At 40.8% G+C, this 27243-nt stretch overlaps 1 protein-coding gene across 1 annotated transcript; it reads right to left on the bottom strand.

Annotated features, from left to right (window-relative positions):
- Positions 1-2335: 2335 nt before the first annotated feature.
- Positions 2336-26439, bottom strand: tmtc3 (transmembrane O-mannosyltransferase targeting cadherins 3). Its single transcript, XM_062389884.1, has 14 exons — positions 26281-26439; positions 25313-25526; positions 24771-24989; positions 19983-20082; positions 18956-19071; positions 17801-17973; positions 11611-11863; positions 10129-10277; positions 9709-9826; positions 9376-9487; positions 8316-8419; positions 7585-7754; positions 6909-7135; positions 2336-5148 (listed from the first exon to the last, which is right to left on the bottom strand). Exons 2-14 carry the CDS (start codon positions 25499-25501, stop codon positions 4271-4273), a joined length of 2808 nt encoding a protein of 935 aa, XP_062245868.1. The 5' UTR covers positions 25502-25526; positions 26281-26439; the 3' UTR covers positions 2336-4270.
- Positions 26440-27243: the final 804 nt, after the last annotated feature.

Raw genomic sequence — 27243 nt, forward strand, 5'->3', positions numbered from 1 at the left:
TCCTGGTTATCTGTAAATTGGCACTATCCATTTTTTGTTGATTTCTCAGAGAATAAGTCATGGATTGTAATGATGTGTGTGATTGGTGTAAATCCAAATCTGGATCTAGTGAATTTAAATGAAGTTTTATAAGGAGATTGCTGGGCCTTGATGGAGATATGCACTATACGGAGTGCACTTCCATTTACATCTTGTTTTTCAGTCTCTTTTTTTATGGCTGTAACCGAGGTTTACATGGCTGTAAACATGTTAGTGTAAATGACAAGTGCACAAACAAAGGATCTCTTATGCGCCGCCAAAGTGCTTCTACCCTGAATGACATGCGCCTGAATTCAAAATGAAAATCTCCATACACCGTTTCATTTTCTGACATTAGGGCCTCAGATAATAACTGAACAACAGGTATGTGTGACAGAAAGAGCCCTGCAGCAAAGTCCTTAAGCCAACAGCTCATCACACGTCATGAGCAGTACATTGTGACTTATAGTTTTGACAGTTGCACACTGTTCCAGTAATGCTGAAAAAACAGCCTCTAGCTTAGATAAGAGACACGTTCACACTTTTCCCATAATGTTCAAAGAAAATGTCGAAATGTTACAAGATCTGTATTTAGATAGTCTGCTCCATATTTGCCAATGTCGTTTTTTGACTTTGTCTCTCTCTGTGTGTTTGTACAATATAACTGAAGAGCGTATGGACAGACTCAGCAAACTTGATATGAATATTACTTGAGAGGATGTCTCCAAATTATTTGGACTTCAAGATCAGGTTCAGATTCAAGGTCAAAGGTCAAGGTTAACACATTTTTCAAGACATTTCATGAATAGTTCAAAAGAGCATTTTTCATGTAGCCCTGCATCCTGTAAGACCGTAGACACCACTGTGAAGTCTGAAAATGACATAAAGTGTCATTTTTAGTGTGAATCTCTTATTTTAAATGATGAAACAATAAAATAAGAGATTCAATCTACAGCTTTATTTGTATTCACCAATCATTTCCCATATTATGCTGTGATCATGTCATTATGAAATGGCATTATAAAAGTTAGCATGACCTGATTCAGGTGTGTCATGTGTTCGTCCCAACACATGAACTTCCCCTGTATATAGCAGACTAATCCATGGCAATAGACAGCAAACAGGAAAGCAGATACGCTGATGTTTATAGAATATACATCTGCAAGTGCAGTGATCTTGTTAATTTGTTTATGTGTGGTATAAATGTAAAGGAACTGAAAAGGGTCTAACTTGCCTTGATAGTTGCAGGTTTTAGCACCCATGTCTGGACGGTGGGTGTGAATGGCAGGTCATCTGTGATGCTTAAAACACAAAAGATGTATATCACACATAAAAAATGCCAGCAATAGTATGTGGTATTCTAGAAACAGCCCGTTTGTCATTGTAATTTTTTACTATTATATTGTTAATGATGAAAAGCACTTTATTTAAGCACTTACCCTAAAAAAATCCTTATTTACCTCTTAATTGCGATAGTTGCTTCTTTTTGACAAGGCGTCTGATGTCCGATGGTCGTGGTGATGAGGAAGGGGCTCACAACATGTATTAGTCAAAACAATTTTAATTGCAAAGGGGGTGGCACCCGTATCCAGTATATGAGACAAATGATAAAGTGAAGACATGTCGTCCATCTTTACAATGTCAATGGAAATAACTGGTCTGCTATTTTACTTCTTAAGTCGCAGAACAAATTGTTGTCATGAGGATTTTTTGGTTTGATTTCATTTTATCGACTTTTTCACAGAAACTACTTTCTAGAGACAAATTAGATCCTACTGTATCAAACCTGTTTTATCCAGTGATTAACTGTAGATACTGGTTCTTCGGACATTGCTGTTCATTTCTTAATTTGTCCCTGTTGCAAGCACCACAATATGTTCACCTTCACTATATCATCTCCATAGTTAGTTAACATGTGTAAGAAAATGTTTCTATTATTTTTTTATTTTTCATTTAGCTGGGCTGACTCATGTCAAGCTCCATAACCCAAAGCAGTACCACACTACTAGTGCCGGAAATCATTTTGATGTATGTCGTTGCATAAGATGCTGTGCGTATTTATAAACTACATTACATCCTAAATTGAATTGGTCAGAGAGACAAACGTTAGCATACTTTTGGTACATTGGATTTCAATTTGGAACTCAATTTGGGATGGGAAATTAGATTGGTGCTGGGCTCGACATCCTGCAGAAGGATGGCACGATATGACTGGTACAATATGATCCACATTACATGATATACAGTATATGCAGCTACCAACAGGAAGTCCACAACTGCATACATATTGCCAACAGACACAATAGGACAAAAGTGATGAGTTGTCATCTCACTTTATTTAATAACCTAGACCCCCACCACCAAGGGTTATTGCATGAAAACAACTAAACTGAAATTGTACAAAAAAAAGTAATTCACAAAGCAAAATGATGTGACAAAGAATATGTTGCAAACCAAATGCTTCCTAAAAGCTGTACCTACTTCTTTGGGCCAGACTTTCTGATTTATCAAGTACATGTAATAGAGTAATTGGGAAAAATGAGCAGTGACAAAATAATGCACCATGGATTCAAGGCATTCTGTCATCGGTGAACAAAATCAGCGACAGCATTTGCAGTACATATAAAAAGGAATAAATAACACTGGATGAAAAGAACACTGTAAATATATGTACATAGAATTTCAGGACTTAAACGGGTCAATACATAGCAAGGCTCCTAAGTGACAGTTATTAGTGTTCTTTCCTTAACATCACTTCGGAAAATTGCGCTGAGCATAACCATTGACCTGAAAACTAATAATTACACCTTGAAGCGAAAAACTGGAACATCATGAGAGCTGTGACAAAGTTCACAGCAGCGCACAAGGAAGAAACAGTCATACTCATTTTGCTTTGAAATGGGTTTGAGGAGCTAAACACAACGGACCTGCCTCACAGCTCATCGGGGCTCCCCTTTGCTATGCTCCACACATATGTGCAATAACACAAATTGTTCTTTCGATCGGAACACAGAGTTGTTGTGACAGAGGAGAGAAGCCAGCGCAAACAGGAACAGGAAGGATTTGTGAAGTTTTGAGTTTATTTCAAGTTTTAATTTGTTTACTTGGATAAAGCTTTTGGGAGTGACTACAAGAGAGACGCTGAGTATTTATTAACTCAAGCGTGGTAATATTGAAGAAACTGGATACAAAGGACAGTACAAAAACCTAAAAATTTGAAAAATCCAAATGATATTTTAGTACCAGATCGATAACACATCATTGCTACTGTGGAGCAGGATGAAGGAGGAGTTCTGTTTCCCACAAATGTGCTGTAAAAATTCCTCCTGTGATGTGGAAGGAAAATAAAGAACACATGATGAAGCCTGACGCTGAGGATGAGAGTACATAATTGTTGACGGTCACACTAAATAGGCGTTTCCCAGGTCAAGGACTTTTGAGTGGGGCAGTTTACTGAGAAAAAGAAAACATTCTCGGGGAAAAAAACACAATAAGGCTGCAGTGTCTAAAGGTTGCCAGCCGGACATGGAGATGCAATTAGGTAATGTGACAAAGGGATGAAATAATAGTCTTTAAATGGGATCACAATCCAGTTTTGAAGTGAAGGCAGCTGTGAGCGTACAGGCTGATGATGTAGTCGACAGGAAGTGGCAGGAAAGATCAATAAATATTTGCAGACATTGAAATGGATCGTGAGCCTCGAGGTTGATGTGGTAACAGGTTATTTTGCTCTCAGTGTGGTTTGGGTTATTTAGAGACACAGACTCTGCAGATATCATCCTGCCTTGAGGAAATCTGGGGAACACATCATTTCCTTTAATTGTTCATGATACAATCATTCTGTTTTTAAAGACAATAACACAAAGTGAGTCAAATCTTAGTGAACAAATAGAAAAGAAAAATCCAGTGATAAACAATGACTACACATTTGAAAAAAAAAGAGAAGAAAAATACGTATAACTGCTGGAGACCTATGATATGTGAGATCACATTCATATAAAGCGCAAACACACACACACACACACACTGCCATCTACGTATGACTTAAGCTTTAAATAGATTATCCCAAATTGGCTTTGTGCTTATTATTATTAGTTTCATGTGCAGATAACAATTTCCCTTCTTTACACAATCAGTGTTAAAAAAACAAGATCATGCTGAGCGGCCCTGCATGATTAAATCAAATAAAATGGCAATTGATTAAGAATGCGTAAAGAGCTCTATAAAAGTAGTCCAGCTATAAACAAAAATGTCAATCACCACTTAATATGCGCTCAATCTCCTCTAGTCTCTTCAAGGCAGCTGTTCTTTTTTTCTCTATATCTGTAATCTCTTTTGTGGACTTGATCTTAGTCCGCTTGTCAGACTGGCTATTGTCCAAAGACTCTGGTTTATCCACGCCCACACCGCCGAGGCTTTCTACAGAGGATTTCCGCACATTCTTCTCATCCCCAGCCCCATTTCCAACAGCATCAACACCCCTCCCTTCCTCCCCACCCTCAGCAACCTCCTCAATCACTTCCTTGACTTTGCTCAGCTCTTCCTCCTTGGCTGTCACAGTGGCTCCCTCTGCTGAAGTAAGCGGATGCCCTGCTGAGCTCATGGCAGCCATTTTACTGCGCACAATGCTCAAGTGTCGACGCACATACTCCTCGTTTGGTGCCAGGGCCAGTGTTTCCTCCAGGCAGCGCTCGGCCCGTGGCAGGTCACGCTCCTCGAAGTATACCACGCACAAATTGTGCTTGCCTTGAACATTGGTGGGGTCCATGTGTAAAATGCGCTCAAAGCAGGCTTTGGCTCCATTTGTGTCCTTCTTGTGGTTCATGAGGATGTCGCCCTTCAGAATCAGACCCTTGATGTGCTCCGGGTGGTGGCGCAGCAGTTCGTCCAACACAGGCAGTGCATTAATCTCGCGTTTGGACTGAGAGTAAAGCAACGCCAGGTTAAACAGAGCACTGCGGAAGCCGGCCTGCAAACCGATGGCTTTGCGCATCCACCTCTCGGCTGCTGCATTTTCATTGGCGTCCATTGCTAGCATACCAAGGTTGAAGTAGCCGTTGGCGTCTTCAGGCTCCTCCTCCACATAGGTGAGGAATCGACGGTTAGCCTCAGGCCAGAACTTTGGATCACCTGTCAGAGGATGCAGACACACAGAATAATTAGTCATTTGTCTTTATAATCCCCACTAGGGACTTCATGTATTATATGAAAACGTTTTCACATGGAGGAACTTGTCCCGACCTATAAATCTAGACATGTTTGCAACGAAAATGGAGGAAACGTGCGAGCAAAGACGTCCTGAGGGGGCAGTCATGATACAAATGCCTGGCAAAGTAATTCAGAAAAATAACAGTTTTGATAAAGCAGCTATCTTATGCTACAACGGCAACTCGGCACTATTCACTTTACTCAGCTTGTGCAGGCTTCTTGCCAGAAGGTCGTAAAAATGCCTTCACCTGTAAAACAGCTCTATCCCAAATCCACTAATGATATCCATCTACTTTGTCTACAGATAACTAATGTCTTGGTTATGGTTATTGTTAGGAATATATGTCATGGTACATTAAGATGAATTACGCAAACTCCATTTAACTTTTTGGACAGGCCTATTCCCTCTCGACCACTGATATTTATCTAAATGTCTACAGATAATTAACGTCAGGGTTTGGTTATATGTTACAGTTCAGGTCAAAGAAAGGCCAAAGCATGATCTCGAAGCACATGGTATAATGATGCCTCCCCTATTACATTGAAGAGGGAAAAACTGACAATACAAATCTGCTTCTTGTTCAGAACCTTATTCTGTTTAGCAGTACACCTCCATTATAGCTACAGGCAATTTGTGGGATTATAAAAAAGGTGAACACATAGATTAATTGGAAGAAGGGATGAGGTAGGGATGAGGATAAAATCATCATTCACCACAGCCCACTAGAATACCAGAAAAGATTATCTGAAGTGGGTGACAAAGAATCCAGCTGAATAATTATTTAAAAAGTGTCTGCAAAGCATTTGTACTGTTGTCCATTAGAGCTTCGCTGTAGGAAATGGGTGTAGTGCTGCAGCTGTTAAGTGACCCTTTGTTGAACATAATTTGTCATGTGATTTGTCATCTGAGAGATAGCTGAGTATTACAAATGGCCTACACAAAGCAGAGCTACTGGAGAATGCAATGAAAATGTAAAAAGAAATTGAATCATATTAACTGTATGGGTGATGTTCTACATGTTTTCTTCTTTCACACTGAAAATCTGAGACAATGCTGCGTTTCATTTGGCAACCACGCTCGAGTCATTTCAGGACTCGAGGAAAAAAGGAACACATTTAAAGAATGTGATACTTCCTGGTTTGAAAGATAAAATCTGATGGAGGAAGCAAGCTGCATTAGTGACAAACACAGAACATAATGAGGAATAATAAAATACTTATCAATCAGCTTGTGTCTCTTTTTACTGGCTTAAATAAATCAAGTGTTTGCTACTCTGAGGCAAACCTTTACACCTGAGATGACATCATATCAAGAATGACTGGTCTCAGAGTTGTCGCGAGGTGAGAGTGATGGAAAACAAGCATCTGAAAAACTTCTACCAAAATGACTCACCTCTTTGTTTATTTAGTTGTTTTAACAAATCATTTAAGTTTTCCCTGACAGAAACTTGGCTATTGCCTCAGTGCACGTAGGGTTCATCGGAGCACAAAGGGCAGTTCTTGAGAACCTGGCTACACCCTGAAGGTGAATATGATGTTATTTCCTTTTGTTAGCTGCAGTTCACATTACAAGACTTTAAAGGAGAGGAAAGAATACTTTCCATTAGGATTACTATTAGTACTCGAGCTGGAGACTGGATTTGAGTTACACTATTCACGCCGTCACTGCAGACCTCACTCACCTGACTCCTGCATAAGAAGTGCTGAGTTGAAGAGCGCCAGCTTGTGGCGTGGGTTGAGGTCCAGGGCGTGGTTAAAGTTTTTCAGGGCCTCTGAAGGGTCCTTCATTTCAATATTGACAATAGCCAGGTTGTACCAAAGATCAGCATTGGCACGATCAAGCTCCAAGGCTCGGAGGTAGGCGTCCCGGGCCTCTGTGAGCTTGTTCATCTTCAGTAGGAGCTCCCCTCTGAGACAAAGCCAAATTCAAGAAATAAAGTCATAGATTGACAATTATTTTACACTATGGGATGATGTACTGTAAAGCCTGTCCACTGAAAGACTAGTCTGATGCAATCAATGGATTAGGTTTTTTCCTCTGTCAACTGTGAAACCTTGAATTTACCAACAGTGGAGAGTTGAAGACTGAAAGAATTTGTATAAATATCAGTCATCACAGCAAAGGGCCTGAAAACTTACATCTATGTGATATTTCCGTTTGTCCTCATTTCATTTACAACTATGCAAATTTATAATTCTGTTTTTGCTTAATCATTATGGAGAAAGACTGCATCATAACAAAATATATAAAATGTGAAGAGGTCTAAATACTTAGTGAATGTAATTGTGTGTGCATGTATGTATAGACACAACAGAGGCTGTTATATCATGGGATGGGTACAAAGTTGGGAATCTTGCCTGCTAATGTATGCTTGTTTGAAGTCTGGTCTCATGCTGATCGCTTGTCGGTAGAGCTGGTCGGCCTCTTCTAGACGCGATTCGTTGGACCGAATCAGATTGGCCAGATTTATGTAAACGTTCAGATGGTTAGGAGCCACACGAGTCGCATACTTCTTACCAGGAATAACCTGATGACCAGAGTGAGAATTCATTAGTCTCACTGTAGTCTGAGAATTACAGAGGATTTTAAAGTAAATAAACAAAATGACAATGTTGATTGTGCTTTGTAACTTTAACCGCCATGACTATGACCACTGTTTATCTTAATGGAGCCGGATGTTAGTATCAGTTATCCTTCATAGCACTTGTATGAAAATTTTACAAAGATAAATAGACGAGAAATTAAGTGAGAGCTGCACCCAGAGGTGTATAATAAATTGCAGGGTGCTGTGGCATTTGTCAGTTGACCTGACAAGTTAGTGGCCAAGACAGATTTTGACAGACAAATTCCTACACCCACAAACAAAACAAGAAGTTAAGACAAGTTGGGACAGGCACAGCTCTCTGCATAAACCAACACATTTTGTGGATATATAACACTTTACCTTTAGCAAAAATGTACCTCTGCCAGGTGTTACACCCCTTTATATAACAAACCTGACTTCCACATCATAAATAACAAGTGCACAGAAGGAAGCATGAAAATGACCAAGAGTTGTCGCTTTGCCTGATTGAACATGATGACATACCTGTGGCATGAGGGATTTGGCAACCAAGTAGGCCTCTTCCGCCTCTTTGGACTTGTTCAAGTTCTTGTAGGTTCTTCCAACATTCATGTGAGCACCAATGTCATCTGCAAAAACGGTTTACATTGTTAATCAAATTGCGAAAGTGTGCCTGTCTCAGCTGATGACAGACCCCCTGACATATTAAGTATCAGGAAAAATATAGACGCAGGGAGGTTGCCTGTAACTGTGCATAATATAAAATACATATTTAAAATTCCCTCTAATCAAAATTAAGTTTTAAAAACTGGTTAACACATCCACATCATGTTTTGTACATGATACATGGCACAACATGGGCAATATAAGCCATCAACATCAGAGAGGAACTGCATTGCAACAAGCATCATTTTAGCCGCTATAAGCAGTGATAGGTCGGGGCCAGGCAATTTCAGAGCTATTGTATATAACCTGGGGTTTGAACTCGCAACCTCAGACACATGTGGAATGTCAAGACCTCAATGAGCTACCTGCCAGGTGAGATTGCCTCACTTATGATTTAGCTTCTCACTCGCATTAACTGCAGTCTAATTCTACTGTAAAAAAAAAACTTTATTAAAATACAATTTTTTTCATTTCTGTTCTTCATCTAGAATGTAAAGAGTGTGAAAACTATCAGAGTAACTTTAAAAGACATTATCCAAACATTCATCTCTCTGCTGAACTGAGCTGCCTCAGTTCAGCAGAGACTCATCTGGCCACAGACTCAACTGGCCTCGTGCCTCAAAGAGCTTGGGGGGCTCCTTTGCAGGAAACACATCATGTGAAATCTCATAATAATCTCTTCCCTAAAAAGAAAGTAGAAGGCTGTATACCTCCGCCAAGTCTAACAACATACCTCACAATTTTCATACCAATCAACTCAGTAGCTTTTGTGTAATCCTGCTAACTGACAGACAAGAGAATGCTGATGAAAACACTAACTCCTTGGCAGAGTTAAGGAGTTGAATGGGTTTGACTAGGTGTGTTACCCAAATGGTAAAACAGTGAGATGATTTATAAATACCTGATTTACGTTCCTTACCTGGCTGGACACGAGAGGCCTGGAGAAAAAACTGCAAGGCCTTTGCATAATTATTTTGGTTCTCTAAAGCATGGCCAACATTGTTCCACAACTTGGCATTGTTCTTGTTAACCTGAGGTGACAGACAGTTTAAGGAACATAATGAATTATTTGTACCGTTTGTTATAAAATAAAACTGACACATCGTTATTATATCGAAAAGTCTAGTCTTTTGTAAGACTGTATTTCATAAGGTAATTAGAGACATGTTCTAACTTTGGAGAGTGGCCAGGCTAAACCGGTAAGGTGGGCCACCTGATTCTGGCAATGCTGCCAAAATTCTTTCCATCTTACCTTAAGGGCAGAGGTGAACAGAGTATATTCTGACTCCCAGTCCCAGTTCCTGTTGAAGGTTTTCACTGCATGTGTAGTTAAAAGCACTCCAATCATCAACCAGGACATCTTCAAGTGACTGCAAAGGAAAATGTAAAGGAAAATTTCAAATGCATTATTTCAGAGCATGAGCAGTAAGGGTATACCGTGGACTTTTTTTATCAATGGCTTTACTTCGTTTGTATGCAGTAATGTCTGAACCTCATTTTAGAAAATAAAGGGCAACATTAACATTGTAGTAACAACTGCTTAGAGAAAAAACATGTTAACAACTGAGGAAAGTAAGTTTTAAGCGTTTGCACAACAGACACATTATAGTTGTTTGCTCGTTTTACCATCATAAGGAATTAAAGGGAATCATAATTTTGGACGAGTACTCACCCTTTATGCGAGACAATCTTGAACCCATGTGCAACAAGAACACAGAAGCCCATACTGGGCACATAAAGTACCCTCTCTGCCACAACGAAACCCACAGGGAAGAAGAGGTTGGATGCAGGAATAAAAGGAAGGACGATCAAAGACAGGGCCTAAGTGAAAGACAATAAAATAGTACTTCAGTCCATGTTATCCACTATTAAATAAACACAAAAGTTCAGAGATTTGTCTATGTACTTTATTTCTAATTGCTGTTTTACTACTATCAACTACTGCTATTTTATGTTATAAAAAAAACTCTTATCCAAAACAATTTCAGACAGATTGTGGACTTGCAATGATGCCAAGTAGGTTGATACAGTATGATCTTATGCAATATATTCCACAATGCTCTATTTCTGCATGCCACAATGAGCAGTCAACACTCATTTATTCCTCATGCTTTATCTCTGTTCGTTTGTGCTGGTAGTTATAACCCTAATGCGTGTCATTTTATTAACTTACTTTGCTTGATTTGAAAGTAAACTTTTTTTATAAAATATTGCCTATATCAGGGGTGGGCAAACTTTTCGACTCGAGGGCCACAATGGGTTCTAAAAATTGACAGAGGGGCCGGGCCAGGACCAGATGGATGGAGTGTTTCTTTGTGAATTAATATAAATGACATGGAAAAATCACTACATGAAAGGATTTGGCCTCTAACAAGTAGCAAAGCATTTATTTAGAAGGCAATTTAACAAAAACTCACATTCAGAGAAAGGCTTGCTAGCCTTTGCTAATTTGAATGCCACCAAAAAACTTGCCTTGGTAGTTGACTCTTGAATCGCAGTTTGTCTGATTGCTGAGACTGTAAATTAGCTGCCAACCTCTGAGCCGTAGCCGTTCTTATGTTGACTGATTGCTAGCGTAGTTAGCATGCTTCGTAGCAAAGTGACGGCTGATGTTGTACTCCTTGAAAACTGCGACAGTTTCTCTGCATATCAGGCATACAGCCTTCGATTGGATGAAAAAGTATTTTGCTGTCCACTCCGTGTTAAACCCTCAGTTCATGTGCCCTTTCGAGCCCTATACACAAATTTAATTTAGCTGATGCTTTTATCCAAAGCGACTCACAATAACTGCATTCAACCCCGAGGGTACAAACCCAGACCAACAATAATCTAGAAAGTACAACTTCTTCAAAAATAAAGCAAAACTACAAAGTGCCATAAGTAAGTGCCATTTAGGTACTACTCAATTGTTAGTTGGAACATTTTTTATAATTTTTTTTTTTTTATTATTATATTTGGACAAGTTCGGCGGGCCTGATTAAAAAGCCCAACCAGACATGGGTACTTTGCCCATGTCTGGTCAATATCCTACAGATTCTACAAAAGCAGCTCGGTCAGCATCTGGACTGTAACATACTAACCAATGTAGCAGTCTAACTTCCAACCTTTAACCATATGTAAATTGTATCGGAATGCCATGAAGTCTTCCACTCACCATGATGACAGTCTTGGCAGAGCTGTGTCTGTTGCGCAGGCTGTAATAGGCCAACAGGCCAAGAAAAGTGTAGAAGACCAGGGTGGCCAGGTTGCGAAGATCTACAAGTGACTCCACCAGAGGGATTGTGCCCATGGTCCAGTCGCAGCAAAGCTCTGAGGGATTCAGCAGAAGCCATGCATTGAGAGGAAGTAGGTAATTGAAAGTGAGTTGTCTAGTAGGAGTGGGGCTGACTGCCGCTGGGTTATCAAATCTGCAAGAAGAAACAGAAGAAAAAAAATCAATCCCACCATTAACGCTGGGTAGAGCAGGAATACTGGCACTATATATGTGTGGGAAAAGGGAAAGACTATAGAACACAATAATGATTTAAAAAATACCACTAAAATATTTTCTCCACCAAGGAGGTTATATTTTTGTTATGTTTGTCTGTCTGTCTGTCCGTTAGTTAAATTACACAAAAACGACTGTATGAATTTCCATGGCACTGGAATGGCTGTCTTATGGGTCAGGGTTAGAATCCATAATAGTTGGTATGGGTCCGAATAATTTGGTGGATCCAGGAATTTTGTTTCACTTTCTCTGCAGCGTTTCCCACAGAACTCATTCAATCTACTGCGGTAGTCAGGGTGCATTTGTATGCGCTCTGAAGCGCAACAGTTTCCAAACGACAGGTACAGAAACTAAAGGCCAATGTATGCTTCTCCGTTTTGACGGACACGGACAGATAGGACCGCCTTCTCCAACGTGGAACGCCATCTCCGTGCCTCTCCGCGGCTCCTCGGAGAGCTTTTCGCGCAGCTCTCATTTTTCTAACTACACGTCAAATGGCGGAGAGCCCACGGATAGCCCTTGGCTGTGATTGGTCCGCTAACGCCAGCATTTCGGAATGGAAACTTCCTGTTCCATTCCTTACATCGAAATAAACCAAAATCACAACTACGACTCTATGATTAATGTGACAAGTGTGTTAAGCCAGCGGCTTTGTCCGGCTGACGGTGGCTGGTTAGACCACTTACGGCATGTGTGTACGGTCACATACGGTTATAACAAACTTTCATAACGGGGCTAGCGGGCTAGCCACCCTGCTAACTGCGGTGGGAACAGCGCAAAAACCCGCTGATTTTAATCCCACGGCTGTCATGACACTGTTTCTCAAACACCGTCAGGTTAGAAGCAAACACTTGGTAGTAGTTAGTATCGGGTGTCCCTGCTGACTGTGTGTGGAAGCTGGGGGGAAGCCAGCTGCCTCCGTGTAGCTTCAAGCTGTTGCAGCTGTTGAATTAGCAACGCAGTTTGGAAACAAGACCGGGGAACCGCTGCGTTAAGACATGATAACACAAGCATTTTGACCCGCTGGGTGTCACTTTATTTCAGCAAAAACTGTCGCGTCATCAACATCCTTTTTCTGATAGTTGCCATCGTTCACTGTGTGTGAGGAGCCGGGAGGACGTAATTAACCAGCGTGGACTTCTTCTATATACCTCATGAGGTAGGCTTCTCTAAGCTCGACTTCAGTTGCGCCATCTACTGTTCTGGCGGTGAATTGTTTTCACAACAAAAAGGCTTGTAGAACTATAAATCAAAAAGGGTCCGTCCGATCCGTCTGTCCGTCAGTCCGCAACGGACTCGGAGAAGCATACTGAGGCCTTAAAGAGTGAATGATAAGTTCTTGCATGAGAGAGAGAACTGCAATGCATGCCACTTCCGGGTACTCGCTCAACTACAGCTGAGAGTGTCAGGATGATAGCGTGAGTGAGCAGATGGCAAGTAGAACTGCATACAGCTTATTCAATGCAGCAACAGCGCAAAACACCAATTCAGAGAATTCTTCCATTTATTAAAGGTTATTATGAGAGGTGTAAAGAATGTTTTGGTTCATTGTGTGGCAGGACAAATAAGAATATAGAGAGTCACCTAATTTTGGATGATTAAAAGGGAAAAACCTTGTAGGAAGTCTGCACCCCTCTATCTTATTTTAGAGATCTAGTATGGCAGATTTGAACGCCCTTGAAATACAATTTTTCCCCAACTTGAAAGGACAACTTATCTTTTATAATATATCAAGACACAGACAGTGCGCTACCCTTCTAGTTTTGGCAAAACCACCAAGGCTTGTCCATTGATAATGTCTGAGCTGTTACTCTTGCACACAGCATAGTGTGCTTAGCAGGATGGTGTATTTTCAAATGCTTGCACAAAATGTTAGTGTTAGAACATTTTGCTGGTTGCATCTGGTTTAAACCACATTAATCATATAATATAGGGTTTTGTATTCTGTTTAACAACAAGATTTTCATGTTGAAATAGTTTTCTTGAAAGTGGGGACAGTCTCACCACACCACTATTGAGTTGCGTGACATTCAGTATTTATAGCTGTTTTCGTTCAGTGCATCTGAATAATGCATCTTACTGTTTACATTTTTCACATTTAATCTGGTACAGGATACCCTCACATCGCCATTGTCATCAGTTTGCCCGCAAAACTCATCATAAGAATCATAATCCCAAGAACACCAGTTAGGAGATGAAATCTCATTGTTTTGCAAGATCAATGCATTTTTTTTTTGGTAAAGCAAAAGGTCAGTAAACTTAAATACATAAATTATCTATTGTTATGACAGTTTGCTTAGGGTATAGCTTCTCCTTCCTCTTCTCCATCCCTATCCCCCTTCCCCGGAATCCCTTTGCTTTATCACCCGCAGATCCAGGGCCTCTGTGGCCGCACCATGGATTGCGGTTTGTGGATCGCGCACCGGGGGTCGCAGTGTTGGATCCAGTGTGGCGGATTCTGAGTCATGTGGGCTGATCGTGGTGCTGGTGGCGGACCTGGCGCGTTGGCATTGGGCACGGGCGGTCGACCAGGACCGCGGTGGTGGCTTGTGATGGGTCCTCCTGGTGGGCGTCGGTGGACGGTGACTGAGGACTGGAGTGGCGTCTGGTCTGGATGGTGGATCGTGGTCTAGATGGTTGCTGAGCATGGACTGTGCTTGCAGCGGGACTGCTTGGCATGTCATGTTGGGGTTGTCCTTCGGGATGTCTACCCTCATCAATGCTGCTAGAGACTTTGATTATTGATGATGTTCTCCTGCACGTGGCATCATTTGCACTTCTGTCCGTCCTGGGAGAGGGATCCCCCACATGTGGCTCTCTCTGAGGTTTCTACATATTTTTACCCTGTTAAAAGGTTTTTTTGTAGTTTTTCCTTACTCTTGCTGAGGGTTAAGGACAGAGGATGTCACACCCTGTTAAAGCCCTATGAGATGAATAGTCATTTGTGAATATGGGCTATACAAATAAAATTTGATTGATTGATTGATTGATTAATACAAGCGCATCTAGGGTCAGCTAATACATTTGGATAATAATAAATAAATAAATAAATAAAAGCAACTTCAATGACACAGAAATACAAATATATATATATATATATATCCTACATGTTGAAGGCTCTGGCAACGGACATGTATAATCTAAAATGTGTATTAAGACTGTGTTTAGTCTATACAGCTGATAGGTGAGATCCACACATCCTTTTCTCATATATCTCTCTCTTTGGTGTTCAAGATAGTCACCTCCAGCCCCTATACGTATCCGGACTGCTCTAGCACAATTGGGATTCCCAAATTATTTTACAGGACCACCAGTTTGGAAATGAATCACAACTGGAAAGATGATTATCATATTATGTGGTCGTGTTATGGTTTCAGCAAAGAATTTCTCGGAGACAATCTGGAGACAGCTTTAGGATTACAGGGAGGGGATTAGTGAATTGCGGCTAATTGTCTGGAATGTTATCTTCTCAAGGAAAATTCACTAGTTTGTGTCTGTGTGGCATCCTGTGCAGACAACTTCATAGTGTTCATAGTTTACGTGCAATAAATATTTATTCCAATAAAACCGTTAACATTTGGCCACTGGCATAGCCTTCTAACTGGTCACATACTTCATATAAATACTGAGCATTTTCTGTATACCCTTTACAGCTCTGCCTCCATACAAACAGAGACTGTATGTCTTTATTTCATAATCATTTGTGATTGTTGCTGCTTATAAAGACCAACTGAATTGAGAGAAAGATCGACGGTGATTTTTTGCTATTAGCTTTTTTATCCTTTAAGTATCAGATTCGGCAGCTACAAAGTTAACTTCTGATACTCCAGAAGGCTTTTGTGGACTCAAACACTTCACCGAGCAACTCCATCGGGTATAGTGTTGAGAAGATAATGAGTGAAGTTAAATTTTTGGGTGAATTACCCCTTTAACAATACAGATGCCAAGTTTAAGGCCCATAAGAGGAACGGTCCACAAGCTAAATACGGACAGTCCTTAATGGTGTCTATTCAGGAAAAAATACACTAAATTGAAAAAAAAAACATGGTAGCTTCATTTACTGTTGTGTAAGGGGATTACAGGGAATATTTTGGCTTTTGAACTCCACACAGCTGCTTGTTGTAAGTTCTGGATATAAAGGCACTGAATGAAATCAGCTTCAATGCAAATGTACAATGTGTGTATTCATGCAGCACTACAAAATAAGTGTAGCTCTGTTAGTCACATCCATCGGCTGCAGCAATTCAAGAGCCATGGGGAGATGTTCTACTTTAATCAAATAAACAAACATTATGTCAACTATTACATAATCGCACATAAGTGTTTGAAGGGGAAATATTATGAAAATTCCACTAATGTAGTGCTTCTAAACGTTAATTTGGGTATCTGGCATGTCTAGCGTCCCAAAAACTCTGAGAAAAAAACAACTCCCGCGATTTGTTGTGGTTCCTCTATGTCAGAAACGATATGCTAGAGTGCGTCGAATGGGATTATGAAATGGAGGTGGAGATCTGGCGGAGGAGCAGAGCTGTCGACCGGGGTAAATTACGAGCCAGAGCTCCCTCCTCAGCTCGGGGCGGCGGGTGTTAGCTGGGAAGATAGCCGAGGGGGGGAAGCTAACCAGCCGGGGAGCAGGGTAGCTGTCCTCGGGCTGCTGGCTCCACGTCAGCGGCTGGCTTCTGGTGGACGTGTCGGTATTTGCCCCGGGGACGTGCAGGTGAGGGGCCTGTGTCTCTGCCGCTGTGGCCACTTAAGGCCTAATTATAGTCCTGCGACTGCAACCGCGGAAGGCCACGCAGCTGCATCGACGGATCCGTTTTGGTTTATGCTTCCTAAACGTGTTGCGCATGTTGCAACGCAATTCACCGCCAGAACACTAGGCGGAGTACCTTTTTTTTTCGAAAACAAAACACACAAAGAAGAGACGTCTTCTTCTTCGTCGAATGTTTATTTACATCGCCACTCCGGCTCCTCATAGCCTATTTCTGGCGGACAAATTGGCCAGTCAGTGACGGGTTATACAAGTGGTCATACTTTCGGATCTCTTCTGTCAAGTGCTCATCTATTTGGTCCATATTCGTTCTTCTAAATCTTCCGTGATTTCCGCGTATTGTGGGGCATGAAACCGGACACTAGACTCCTGACGGGATGAAGTCAGCCGACCAATCACAAGCCTTGCGGGCTGCGTGAGGCTCGCGTCGTTTTGTCGTATAGTTAGAAAAATTGGCGGACGCACGCAAGCCGCCAGAGGGCTCGAAAGGGGCGTGTGTGTCTTGCGTGCATGCGTGCGTCCGTGCAACACAAATATAATTTGGCCTTTAGATGCCTTACGGGTAGCAGCAGCGAGCTATCGCTAGCTTGCTGCTAGTTTGTGTTTAAAGTTGCAGCGCTTTCTGGAATGGTTGCTTGTACACGTGTTAACAGCAGAATTGCAGGGATATGTGGCATACCAACCGGGAAGCATCAGAGTCCAGTGTGGAGGAACAATGCTCTCGGAGGCTAGGGTTAGGGTTAGGGTTATGTCCCCTTTAATGTCTGTTTATAATCCTGCCAGCCATTTACATTCAGAACCATGACTTTGACTGTATTCCACTGCCTAGCATCTACTAATGTTTCACTTTGTCCAGAAAACTGCAACAGCTGAAGAGCTAGAGGATTTGATAATGAGGTCAAAAATTTTTCCAAAAAATATTCACTTCACAACGTGTAGTGAAAAGCTCACTTTCAGTGTATTTTTTAGATAAATGCCTGATATTGTTAGATACAGTCTTTAACAAACCAGGACGATTTACATATCAAAAGACAGAATATAATTACAGCAACAACTTGAAGCCTATGATGATAAAATGCTGCCCACCTGGTGAAGACAGGAAGCTGTGACTGGATGACTTGGACCCTGACGATGACGAGCAGCAGTGTGCTGATGACGAGGACAATGAGCTTCAGCAGAGTTTGCAGCAGAGCGTAGGGAAAACCATCTTTACCCTGCACAACTTGCCGCAGTGTGTCCAACAGCATGGGCAGGGTAAACTAAGAGTAGCATTTAGGATAAAAGCAAGAAGGAAAAGTCAATTCAACAGTTAAAATCGAATTTGCCATGCGACTAAGGTACAATTAATCCCCCAAATAATCTTAAATATGAATGTCTGTATTAGCATTAGCATTAAATGGTATTTCATGTGCCATGCATCCACACTCTGCATGTAAATATATTTGACCAATCAGATGGAGCCCTGCTGCCCTACATAATAAATTAAAGATATTCAGATTGTTGAGGGATTTTTGACCATCCTAACACATTACTGTATATGCCACTATATATTATGTATATAGTGTATATTATATCTGTACACCATTAAGAGAAGAGTGCCTGTCTAATTCCTAAAATACTTAGTTCTCTCTCTAAGCACTATCCACGTTCAGATTATAGATAAAGGACCAGCCAACAGTACATTCGGTCTCCTTGAGGCATCAAGTCTACATTAAATGCTGCTGCATGAGACATCAGCTGCTGCCTGAGAACTCCTTTCACCAGCTTCCAGAAAACCTCCGTAACACAGATAACTGAACTAATGGCTCCCTGGGTGTGCGTGCGCCCTCTCGCTAGGGCTGTGGAGTTGTCCGTGGTCCTAGCGTCTACAGCTAGGTGGATTTTTTTGCACTGTATGGGGTCGATGTTAGCAGCGAACCCAAAGCAGAAAGACTTTAACTTTAATGATTATTTATCACAAGTCAAATCACATTGCAACCTTTGCAAAGGTGTTTAGATTGTCCACTTTGGACAGTGTAAAAAACTGTCTAGGGTGAAGAAAACTACAATTTGTCAAAAATCTGATGATTACACAAGTGAAAACATCACCAGGATTATTTTATATTCAAAGCCAATTGATCCCCTTGACCTAAATCTTGCACACTGAATCTTTAACTAACTGTATGCTAATTATATGTGCTAGAACCATGTGGCGAGTGTGACCAACAGGAACAAGGAGTAACAGAGATTAAGGAGCCTTACCCCTTGTGCAACAAACACTTCATGGACACAGCAGATGCCAACGACAGTGATTCCCTGCTCTTTGCACAGTGTTGCTGCAGCGACTAAAACTACTGTCAAAGCGATGGGTGCCCAAACTGAAAAAAAGAGAACAATATTCATAAATAACAGACAATTCTTTAACAACAAGCATTTTCATTTGTATACAGCTTAAAGAGATTTCAGGTATATGAAGATCAGTGCTTACACACACTTGGCAGGTGATCTACTCAACAGTGCATATAAATACAAATAAACCAGAGAATTTCATGGTTAATCTTTTTGGTCTGTTTTAGCTTATTTTACATACGTTTATGTGTAAATGTTGGTTGTAAAATCCATTATATGTTTAAAGATATTAGAAAATAACAGTTTAGCCATATCATTGTGTGTAAAGGGAGACAGACTTCGAAATTACAACAATGCCAGGAAGATGTAAAAAAAAGTAAAGCGTCTGGAATAACTTCCAAATTCAATTGAGTTTGGCAAATCAAATCAGTGCCCGTTTTGTAACTGAAAAAGTGTATTAAACCAAGTCAGATTATTAAACAAAGTAAGATACATTTTCTGTCACAAATATTTGCTTGTAAGTTTCTGATACTTCAAAGTCAAAAAAAGGTATTCACGGGAAATCAAGTATAACTGCATAAGAATTTAAAACACTGAGCACAGTACATATTATTTCATTAATCTCTGTAAAGCACAGAATCCCTAACATAAACAAAATTAAAAATGAACACTGAATGGGCCTTCCTCTGAGCCGGATGTTTGATCCTATTCAAATCACTCCTGTTGCCACAAACATCCTCATTCACACAAACATTTGTCTGTAGTTTTTTGCCTTTTAAAGAATGAGGAAGACTCATGTCCTAGAGTCACATGTTGGAATGTCAGATTTGCTTTTCTGCCTTGAAATGTTTTCACTGAAGGGCACACAGAGAAAATAACTTACATGATCCATGTATATCTTGTAGATAGGACATAGATAAATGAGCAGTAATAGACTTACCAATGGAGTGGTCTGCACCTGTTGATTTAGTGTAGGCAAGGAATGCAGCCAGGAGGAAGATTGAAGAGAGAAGTTCAGCTCTGCCAACCACACCTGTGACCTGATGATATAAAGAGAAAGCAGTCAGTATGTCAGCCCTTAATTTACTTAACTTAACCTTTAGGAAAATGTCAATGACAAAATCTGTTCCTACAATAGGAACTTCCAGATACACCTTGAGTAAACCAATATATAGAATACAGCTGTGAATACAGGTTGATTGAGGTCAATCATCTAAGCGGATCACAAGCACATATACATCCATAAAGTAGGCTCTCTTGACAGCTTTGTCTGTCATTTGTATAAATGATGACTGCCCTCGTGTGGAAGAAATAACATAAGGTCCCAAAAATGATACTACAAAGCACTTTATAATAGAGAAGGCTATTATTACAAGTGTTTTTCACTTAAGACCAACCCAAGTATGAAACATGGGCTGGTACTTCCTAGAAAAAAGGTATTTATATCTAAAATTAACAAGGCACATGCATTGTAAGAAAATAAGTCACTGACTGCTGCAAAAACAGAAATGTCTGTTACCTATTCTTAAATGTTACTGAGCAACCAAAATGTTGCATTAGCCCCCTTGATAAAGTTGCCATCTTGATACAAGGACAGAAACTGAGAAATAATCACATCGTTGTAGTTCATTATAGTGACCGCTGTAAGACATTGGTATAGGTGACATGACGAGAGAAGTGGTGGTCACAAATACAATCAACATATGTGAAAAACATACAAGTAAAACATGTTGGGTTCATTGGGGTCAGAGGAAGTCAGCTGAGTATGCACTCCTTCATGTGTGGCCCAGGGCACATTTGTATTAACACAGCTATATGAATGAGGCCACATGACAACCTCTGAATGTGATCCTAGTGACAGGATCTAAATTCCATCCTCAATGCATCTTGGGTACATTCACATCTGTACTTGCTGTCCATATGTGATCAGATTGCTAGTTAATACCAGTTCTCACCAGTGCCATGAAGCTAAGGATGAAATCTGAGGATTGTTCAGTCCAACATCTGCCAACAGACAGCCTTAAAATTGATTCAACAGTCTAGCAAAACTAATTCAGCACAGTGATATGAAAGCTGAATGCAGTTAGCTCTATTTGGCGGAATTCCTAAGAGTAACAATCCCATTTTCTGTCCGACTGCAAAGACATTGGTTTGCTGCTTTTAGTTTGTGGTTCCCATGATGCGAATTTTAGAGCATTAAGACACCGTGTGGGAGTATAATAAATAATTGTATGTGAAGGTACTTGGAGATACTAAAAAAGACTGAAGTTTCCGTTCAAAAAGACAGACAACCATAAAAACACACAGAGGGAGCCATGGGGACACACAGAGACTCTTTGTACTAACTTATCATGAAGGAAACTTCAGTGCTTGGAGCATAACTCAAAAACAAATGATCCGTTCAGAGAAAGATTCCAGACAGCGATAACATAAAGGACACTTGCTGGACTAACTCTAAGGGCTCATTTGTGAGGCAAATTGTTTCCATTTAAGAAGTCTCGGGGATTCATAGACTACAGAACGCCATGAGGAAGATTGGTGCAGTGGTGCATGCTGTGTAACAGTAGCACTCCACCCCAAGAAGCAGAATGTTTTCTTTGTTTTTCTGCCCTGGTCAGATCCGGCCTGGTCATCTGTTCAGCTATGTTGAATAGGATGAATTACAAGTCCTAATTGGGGAAGAGGCCTTTTACAGAAGAAACTGAGATTAACATCAAATGATCAACAATAAGGAAAAGGATTTGGGTTTCTGTTCAAGTTCTAACAACTGCATGATCCTGATAACAATCCGTGATACAACAGCTGTAAAAAAGTCAATTCTGATTTGAATAAGAATCTTTATCTTAAGTCTTTTTTAAATAAATAATATTTAAGGAATTAAATGAAGCTCAAAGCAACTTTCATCGTCTGATAAGGAGGCCTAAAGGCTGAATTATAGTCCTGCGACTGCAACAGCGGAAGGCCACGCAGCTGCATCGACGGACTTGTTTCGGTTTATGCTTCTCTAACGCGTTGCGCGTGTTGCAAAGCAATTCCCCGCCAGAACACTAGACAGAGTAACGTTTTTTGTCGAAGACAAAACAGACAAAGAAGAGACTTTTTCTTCTTCGTCGAGTGTTTATTTACATCGCCACTCCGGCTACTCATATCCTATTGCTGGCGGACAAATTGGCCAGTCAGTGACGGGTTATACAAGTGGTCATACTTTCGGATCTCTTCTGCCAAGTGCTCATCTATTTGCTCATCTATTTGCTCATCTATTTGGTCCTCTAAATCTTCTGTGATTTCCGCGTATTATGGGGCATGAAACCGGAAACTCAACTCCTGACGGGATGTAGTAAGCAGACCAATCACAAGCCTTGCGGGCTGCGTGAAGCTCGCCTCGCTTTGTCGTAGAGTAAGAAAAATTGGCGGACGCACACAAGCCGCAAGAGGGCACGCGAGGGCTTTGTTGCGCGTCTTGCGTGCATGCGTACAACCCGACTATAAATCGCTCTTAATAACCACTGATGTACAAAGAGATCTTGATGAATGCTTTAACTGTGATTCCCTTACTCTCTATAAGTGAATTCATAGCAAGCACACCAACAAATTCCACAGTGCGCAAGGGTAGGCTTTTATCAGGTTTGCTCAAAGCACCCAAACAGGCAACAAAGGGCAGAATCTACAAATATTCATGTGGACAGTTGATTTACCTCTATATCTTTTTTTGACTATCATATAAAAACAATAGAAATTTGTTGTTGATTAGGTAGGACATATTTCATGTTGATACTGAATATAAAGCATACATCCAGCTTCATTTGGACAAAAATACAGCCACCTGTCCATCTGCAATGTTGTACAAGTGATATCTTCATCCACTGTTCAGTGAATGCATGTTTTCTCTTTTCCACTATACATTTCAGGCTTCATATCTATGTTTGTTTAGCATCTTAACAGGAGCACCCCTGTTTCCTAACCTGATGCATTGGCTCTTCAATTCTGTACAATATATTTAAGATTTGTTGCATTTCAGTGGATGGTGAGTGATAATATTCAGTTATACAGTCGTAGATGGATGTTTTAAAACTGATTCAACGTGTTAACTGAAACACACCAGAAACGTTGTGTTTTGTATACATTATGTCGATATTAAGCTCAAGTGGACGTGGAAAGTCAAAGAGGAGAATGGCTCACAAGTCATCGATAGTGTGGACAATGGATCTGCGAAGCAAATGTTTGCTGCCTGCAGTGCAGATATTAAGTCCAAGCCAGAGCATTCCTCCAATAATCCTAATCTTTCCAGTTTGGTGGGACATTACTGATGAAAGGATTTCAGTTTAGACAGGGGCCTCACTTGAAGCTGAAGATAAATGAGCTTGAATTCCCTGGAAATAAAAAAGGTTTTTGACAAGAAAACCACACTTGTTAGTGTAACGGAAAAGTCCAACAAACATCACAAGCTTGATTCTCCTTTCTCACTCCATTTCAAATTGATCTTTCACAGATTACTTTAATGGAATACATCACATTGGAGACCAGGGGCGGACTGGGTGAATAATTCAGGCCGGGAATTTGACTCTTTTCCATGCCACGCTTTTCACGCAAAGCGCCAGATCTCTAATTTTGTAGGCTAACCCTATTTGCTAATGTAACGGTTAACACACTAGTAAACAAGTAGGTGGCACAGAATGTCTTACAGTTACGTCATTATTGTAAAAAAGCCATAGAATCTCCCTTTCTGCCACAACCAAAACAGTCAGTTATGATATTTCCAAGGACTTTTACTTAATCAGTTTGTCCTGATATGGTCAGAGTGAGACTCTGAGCTGCTGAACTGTCATAAGGACATGAAATTAATGACAACATTTTGTTGCTTGAAGTTTTTCCTTCAATATAAAGTTTCAGTCTCATTTTAAATGAGAAATCATTGGTTCTTTCAGTTTTCTCTGAAATAGTTTCATACGCAGTCACACTTCTTTTTACCATAACTTTTATTATTTAGCATTACTTCAGTCTAATATATTATATTAATATATTAATATGTTACCTCATTAATTCACTCATGAATTCACAAACTGAACAAATGTGACATCCCATTTACAGGAAGGTCGCTTTGATCTGCTGGGGGCTATATTTAGCCTGCTGCACAGTCACAGTGTGAGTGTCACCTGACTGACCTGGTCCCTTCCTAGCAAACATATTTCTTATTTCGCAGTATTTAGCTGCATCTGAGGCAAGAGCTTTTATCTTCTTAATTCTCTCCCTCTCTTCTGCACCTTTCTATTTCTTCTGCTCGCAACTTGTTATAATACTTAGAAGCGGGTGAACAGCTGTTACAACTATCTAAGATAGCGGAGCTTTGATATAATTTGGCTACTGTGTGCATTAACGAGATACGTCACTACCTCAGTTGGCAGATAAGTGGATTCGAAAGGTCCATCACCTCATTCCTGCTTGCTTTATTACTGCTGGTTAAGTTACCAGTTCAAGGCAATAAAGACTATCAGGCCACCGGAAAATGTCCCTGTGCTCCCGATGTGCAGTCTGCCACGGTTGATCACGAATGAGACCATTCCAGTGGACGTTTTATCAGAAAATAATCTTCTAATTTAAAAGCTAAGTCAGTGATTTAACACAGCAGCAGTCACTGTGATTTCTGTTAACCATTTTTGTCTTGACAATGTTTCTAATGCAAAGTAGTTTTTTTGCCATAACATACATTATATTTTCAAAGTACACTTACAGCTTCGGTATGAATGGGATGCACAGCAAACAGCAGAGCCGCCACCAAGCTGAAAGTCCTGTCCAGGAACAATCGGGTCACTCGCAGGAAAAGCACACACACCACAGCGTGTAAAACCACATTGAGCAGATGGTATGAAGCTGCACTCAGCTCACTGACGAGGTAGTTTAGCCGGAAGGTGAATACGGTGAGGGGTCGGTAGGACTTATGGCTCCTCTCCTGTAGTGGGACACATATTTATGCTAACATATGCAAACAATTTGACAAACAATAGAGATAATAAAAGCTAACAAATGTTTGGATACGCTTTTCAGTGATTCTTCAAATTAACCACAAGGTCATGTTCATTTAAGGAGGTTGTAACTGACAAATGTACTTTGAAACATTTGTCTATTGTTGAGGATTGTTTTTTGTTTACCAATCCTCATCAAATTCCAGAGAAACATCACTTGTGCTTTTACCGAAACTGTGTTTTTTAACTGTTAAATAAAAGTAGGCCTTAACTATTAAAGGACAGTGGTGTGTGCTGAACCATCATTTACCTCAGCCATGGGCGTACCCCAGAAATCATTGAGGAAAAGGTTGCGGATAGGAGTTGACGGTCGAAGGTCCTTGTTGTCGAGGATTGCAGAGACATCATCAAACGCAAAGCCGCACGCCAGACTGTTCCAGTAACATCCCACCACCAGTCCAGTCAAAAGTAGCATCTCCTTCCATGACACGGCAGCCATGGCTGACCAAAGCCGTCATTGATCACTGTCCAGGAAAAAGACGTAAAGACATCTGATGAATCAGAACTATCTGACATCAAGATGTGTTAAACAGGCACCTTTTCATGATTATGAATTTGGACTGATACTTTGAAAACAGTTCAATTCTATTAACAATGCATTTCTTCAAATGATTTGTGCAGCATTATTATTCAGTTTCCCAAATCCCCCATTGCTTCTCTGAACTAGCTTCCCAAAATCCATGTTATTATGATTTAAAATATCTGATGTCACAGTTAACCCCTCTCTCCGACAAAATGTATAATTCGCTATCCTGATACAAGCTTTGGCTTGTGGATGAATCAATTTTGAAAATGTTGATCTATACGATTGCAGGCAAACAAGGCAAAACGTCACAAATGTCGGGATACAAGCTGAAAAGTCAAATAGTGCAGCAAGCGGTCCAGTACAGTGGCAGCAAAAGCAATGGATGGTTTCTCTAGATGACAACCACAAACCATTGCTAATGAATATTAAAGGATTTAAGTAGTTTTCTAACTGCAGGCGTTGGTTGAACGAATAACATACACAGTCCTACTAGTCGATTACTGAATCATGACATGACGAGGAGACTCCTGCAGCATGTTCTGTTTCCTCCAGTGACTTCTGCAACACACCGCTAGCTAACAGTAAAGCTAATTTAGCAGCTAACGCTAACTAGCTTGATCTGAGCCGAGTGAAGAAGATGGGTGTAATATTTCAAGTCTTTCTCGAATCCCCAACCCCACCCCCACACTCACCGTGTCTTAAGCAGAGCAGACAGGGGTGATTTCACAAGCACTTGGAATGGTTTCTCACACACACATGAAAAAACACAATTCATCTAGCGGAGTTCAACTTTGTGCATGCTAACTCAGACGCTGCATCGGTACCACTTCCGGGGCAGAGGTGACCGCGCATGGTAAATGTTAGGGTCAAAAGTCTGGGTGCTGTTTTGAAATCCAAGCGAATGTAAGACCAAGACCAAGTTTAACGGCTTATAGCTTTTGATGTCACATTACCAGGTCGTTGCGGCGAGCGTTCCCTATGAGAGTGCACGCTTTGATTTTTACGAGGTTTCTTTTCCTTAGCGACCGCTTCTTTTGCCGACTGTTGTCAGCTGTAACCTAGCAGCAGCCAAAGCGTCACTGGAAGGAGACACAGCGAGCTCGTAGGGGCACTTCCGGTGGCAACAGAACCTGCCATCGATCTGTAAAGGCAGTTGCCGCGATTTTGTTTGAGGGCAATCACCGCTGTTTGCGACTTAATCCAAGATGTTTATCAGTGTGTTACTGTTCTGAGCTCCAAGATGAATTGATCTGTGTTTCTCCACGTGTATTGTGAAACAGGCTCCTTTTGTTTGACTGGTGTCTTTATCATATTCGTACCGAAATAAATAATTAAAGTATTAGGTCAGTAGCTGTTTGTTGTTAAGATTAAGATGCATTTATTAGTCCCAAACACATGCACAGACATGCAAAGGCACACTCATGCAGGTAGGGAAATGTAATCTCTGCTTTTGACCCATCTGGTGCAGGACACACAGAGCAGTGAGCGACCAGGTACGGCGCTCGGGGAGCAGATGTTGGGGGAGTAAGGTGCCTTGCTCAGGAGCACTAGACAGGGTAGGGAGACTCTTGGATTTTTGGACAGATCAATCCAGGTTCGTCTTTTGTTGTCTCTCCGTGGAGTCGAACCAGAGACGAACCAGAGACCTTCTCTGC

Source organism: Platichthys flesus, chromosome 6 (assembly GCF_949316205.1).
Source record: "Platichthys flesus chromosome 6, fPlaFle2.1, whole genome shotgun sequence".
Lineage (NCBI taxonomy): Eukaryota > Metazoa > Chordata > Actinopteri > Pleuronectiformes > Pleuronectidae > Platichthys > Platichthys flesus.

What these genes read in the sequence shown, in the direction of transcription:
- tmtc3 (XM_062389884.1), bottom strand. Translation starts at nt 25,501, where the DNA reads ATGGCTGCCGTGTCATGGAAGGAGATGCTACTTTTGACTGGACTGGTG. An exon ending in AAGTGTTTGTTGCACAAGGG is followed by an intron (nt 17,974 to 18,955) that starts GTAAGGCTCCTT and finishes TGCTACTCTTAG; the next exon opens with TTTACCCTGCCCATGCTGTT. An exon ending in CTGCCAAGACTGTCATCATG is followed by an intron (nt 10,278 to 11,610) that starts GTGAGTGGAAGA and finishes TCTTTCACTTAG; the next exon opens with GCCCTGTCTTTGATCGTCCT.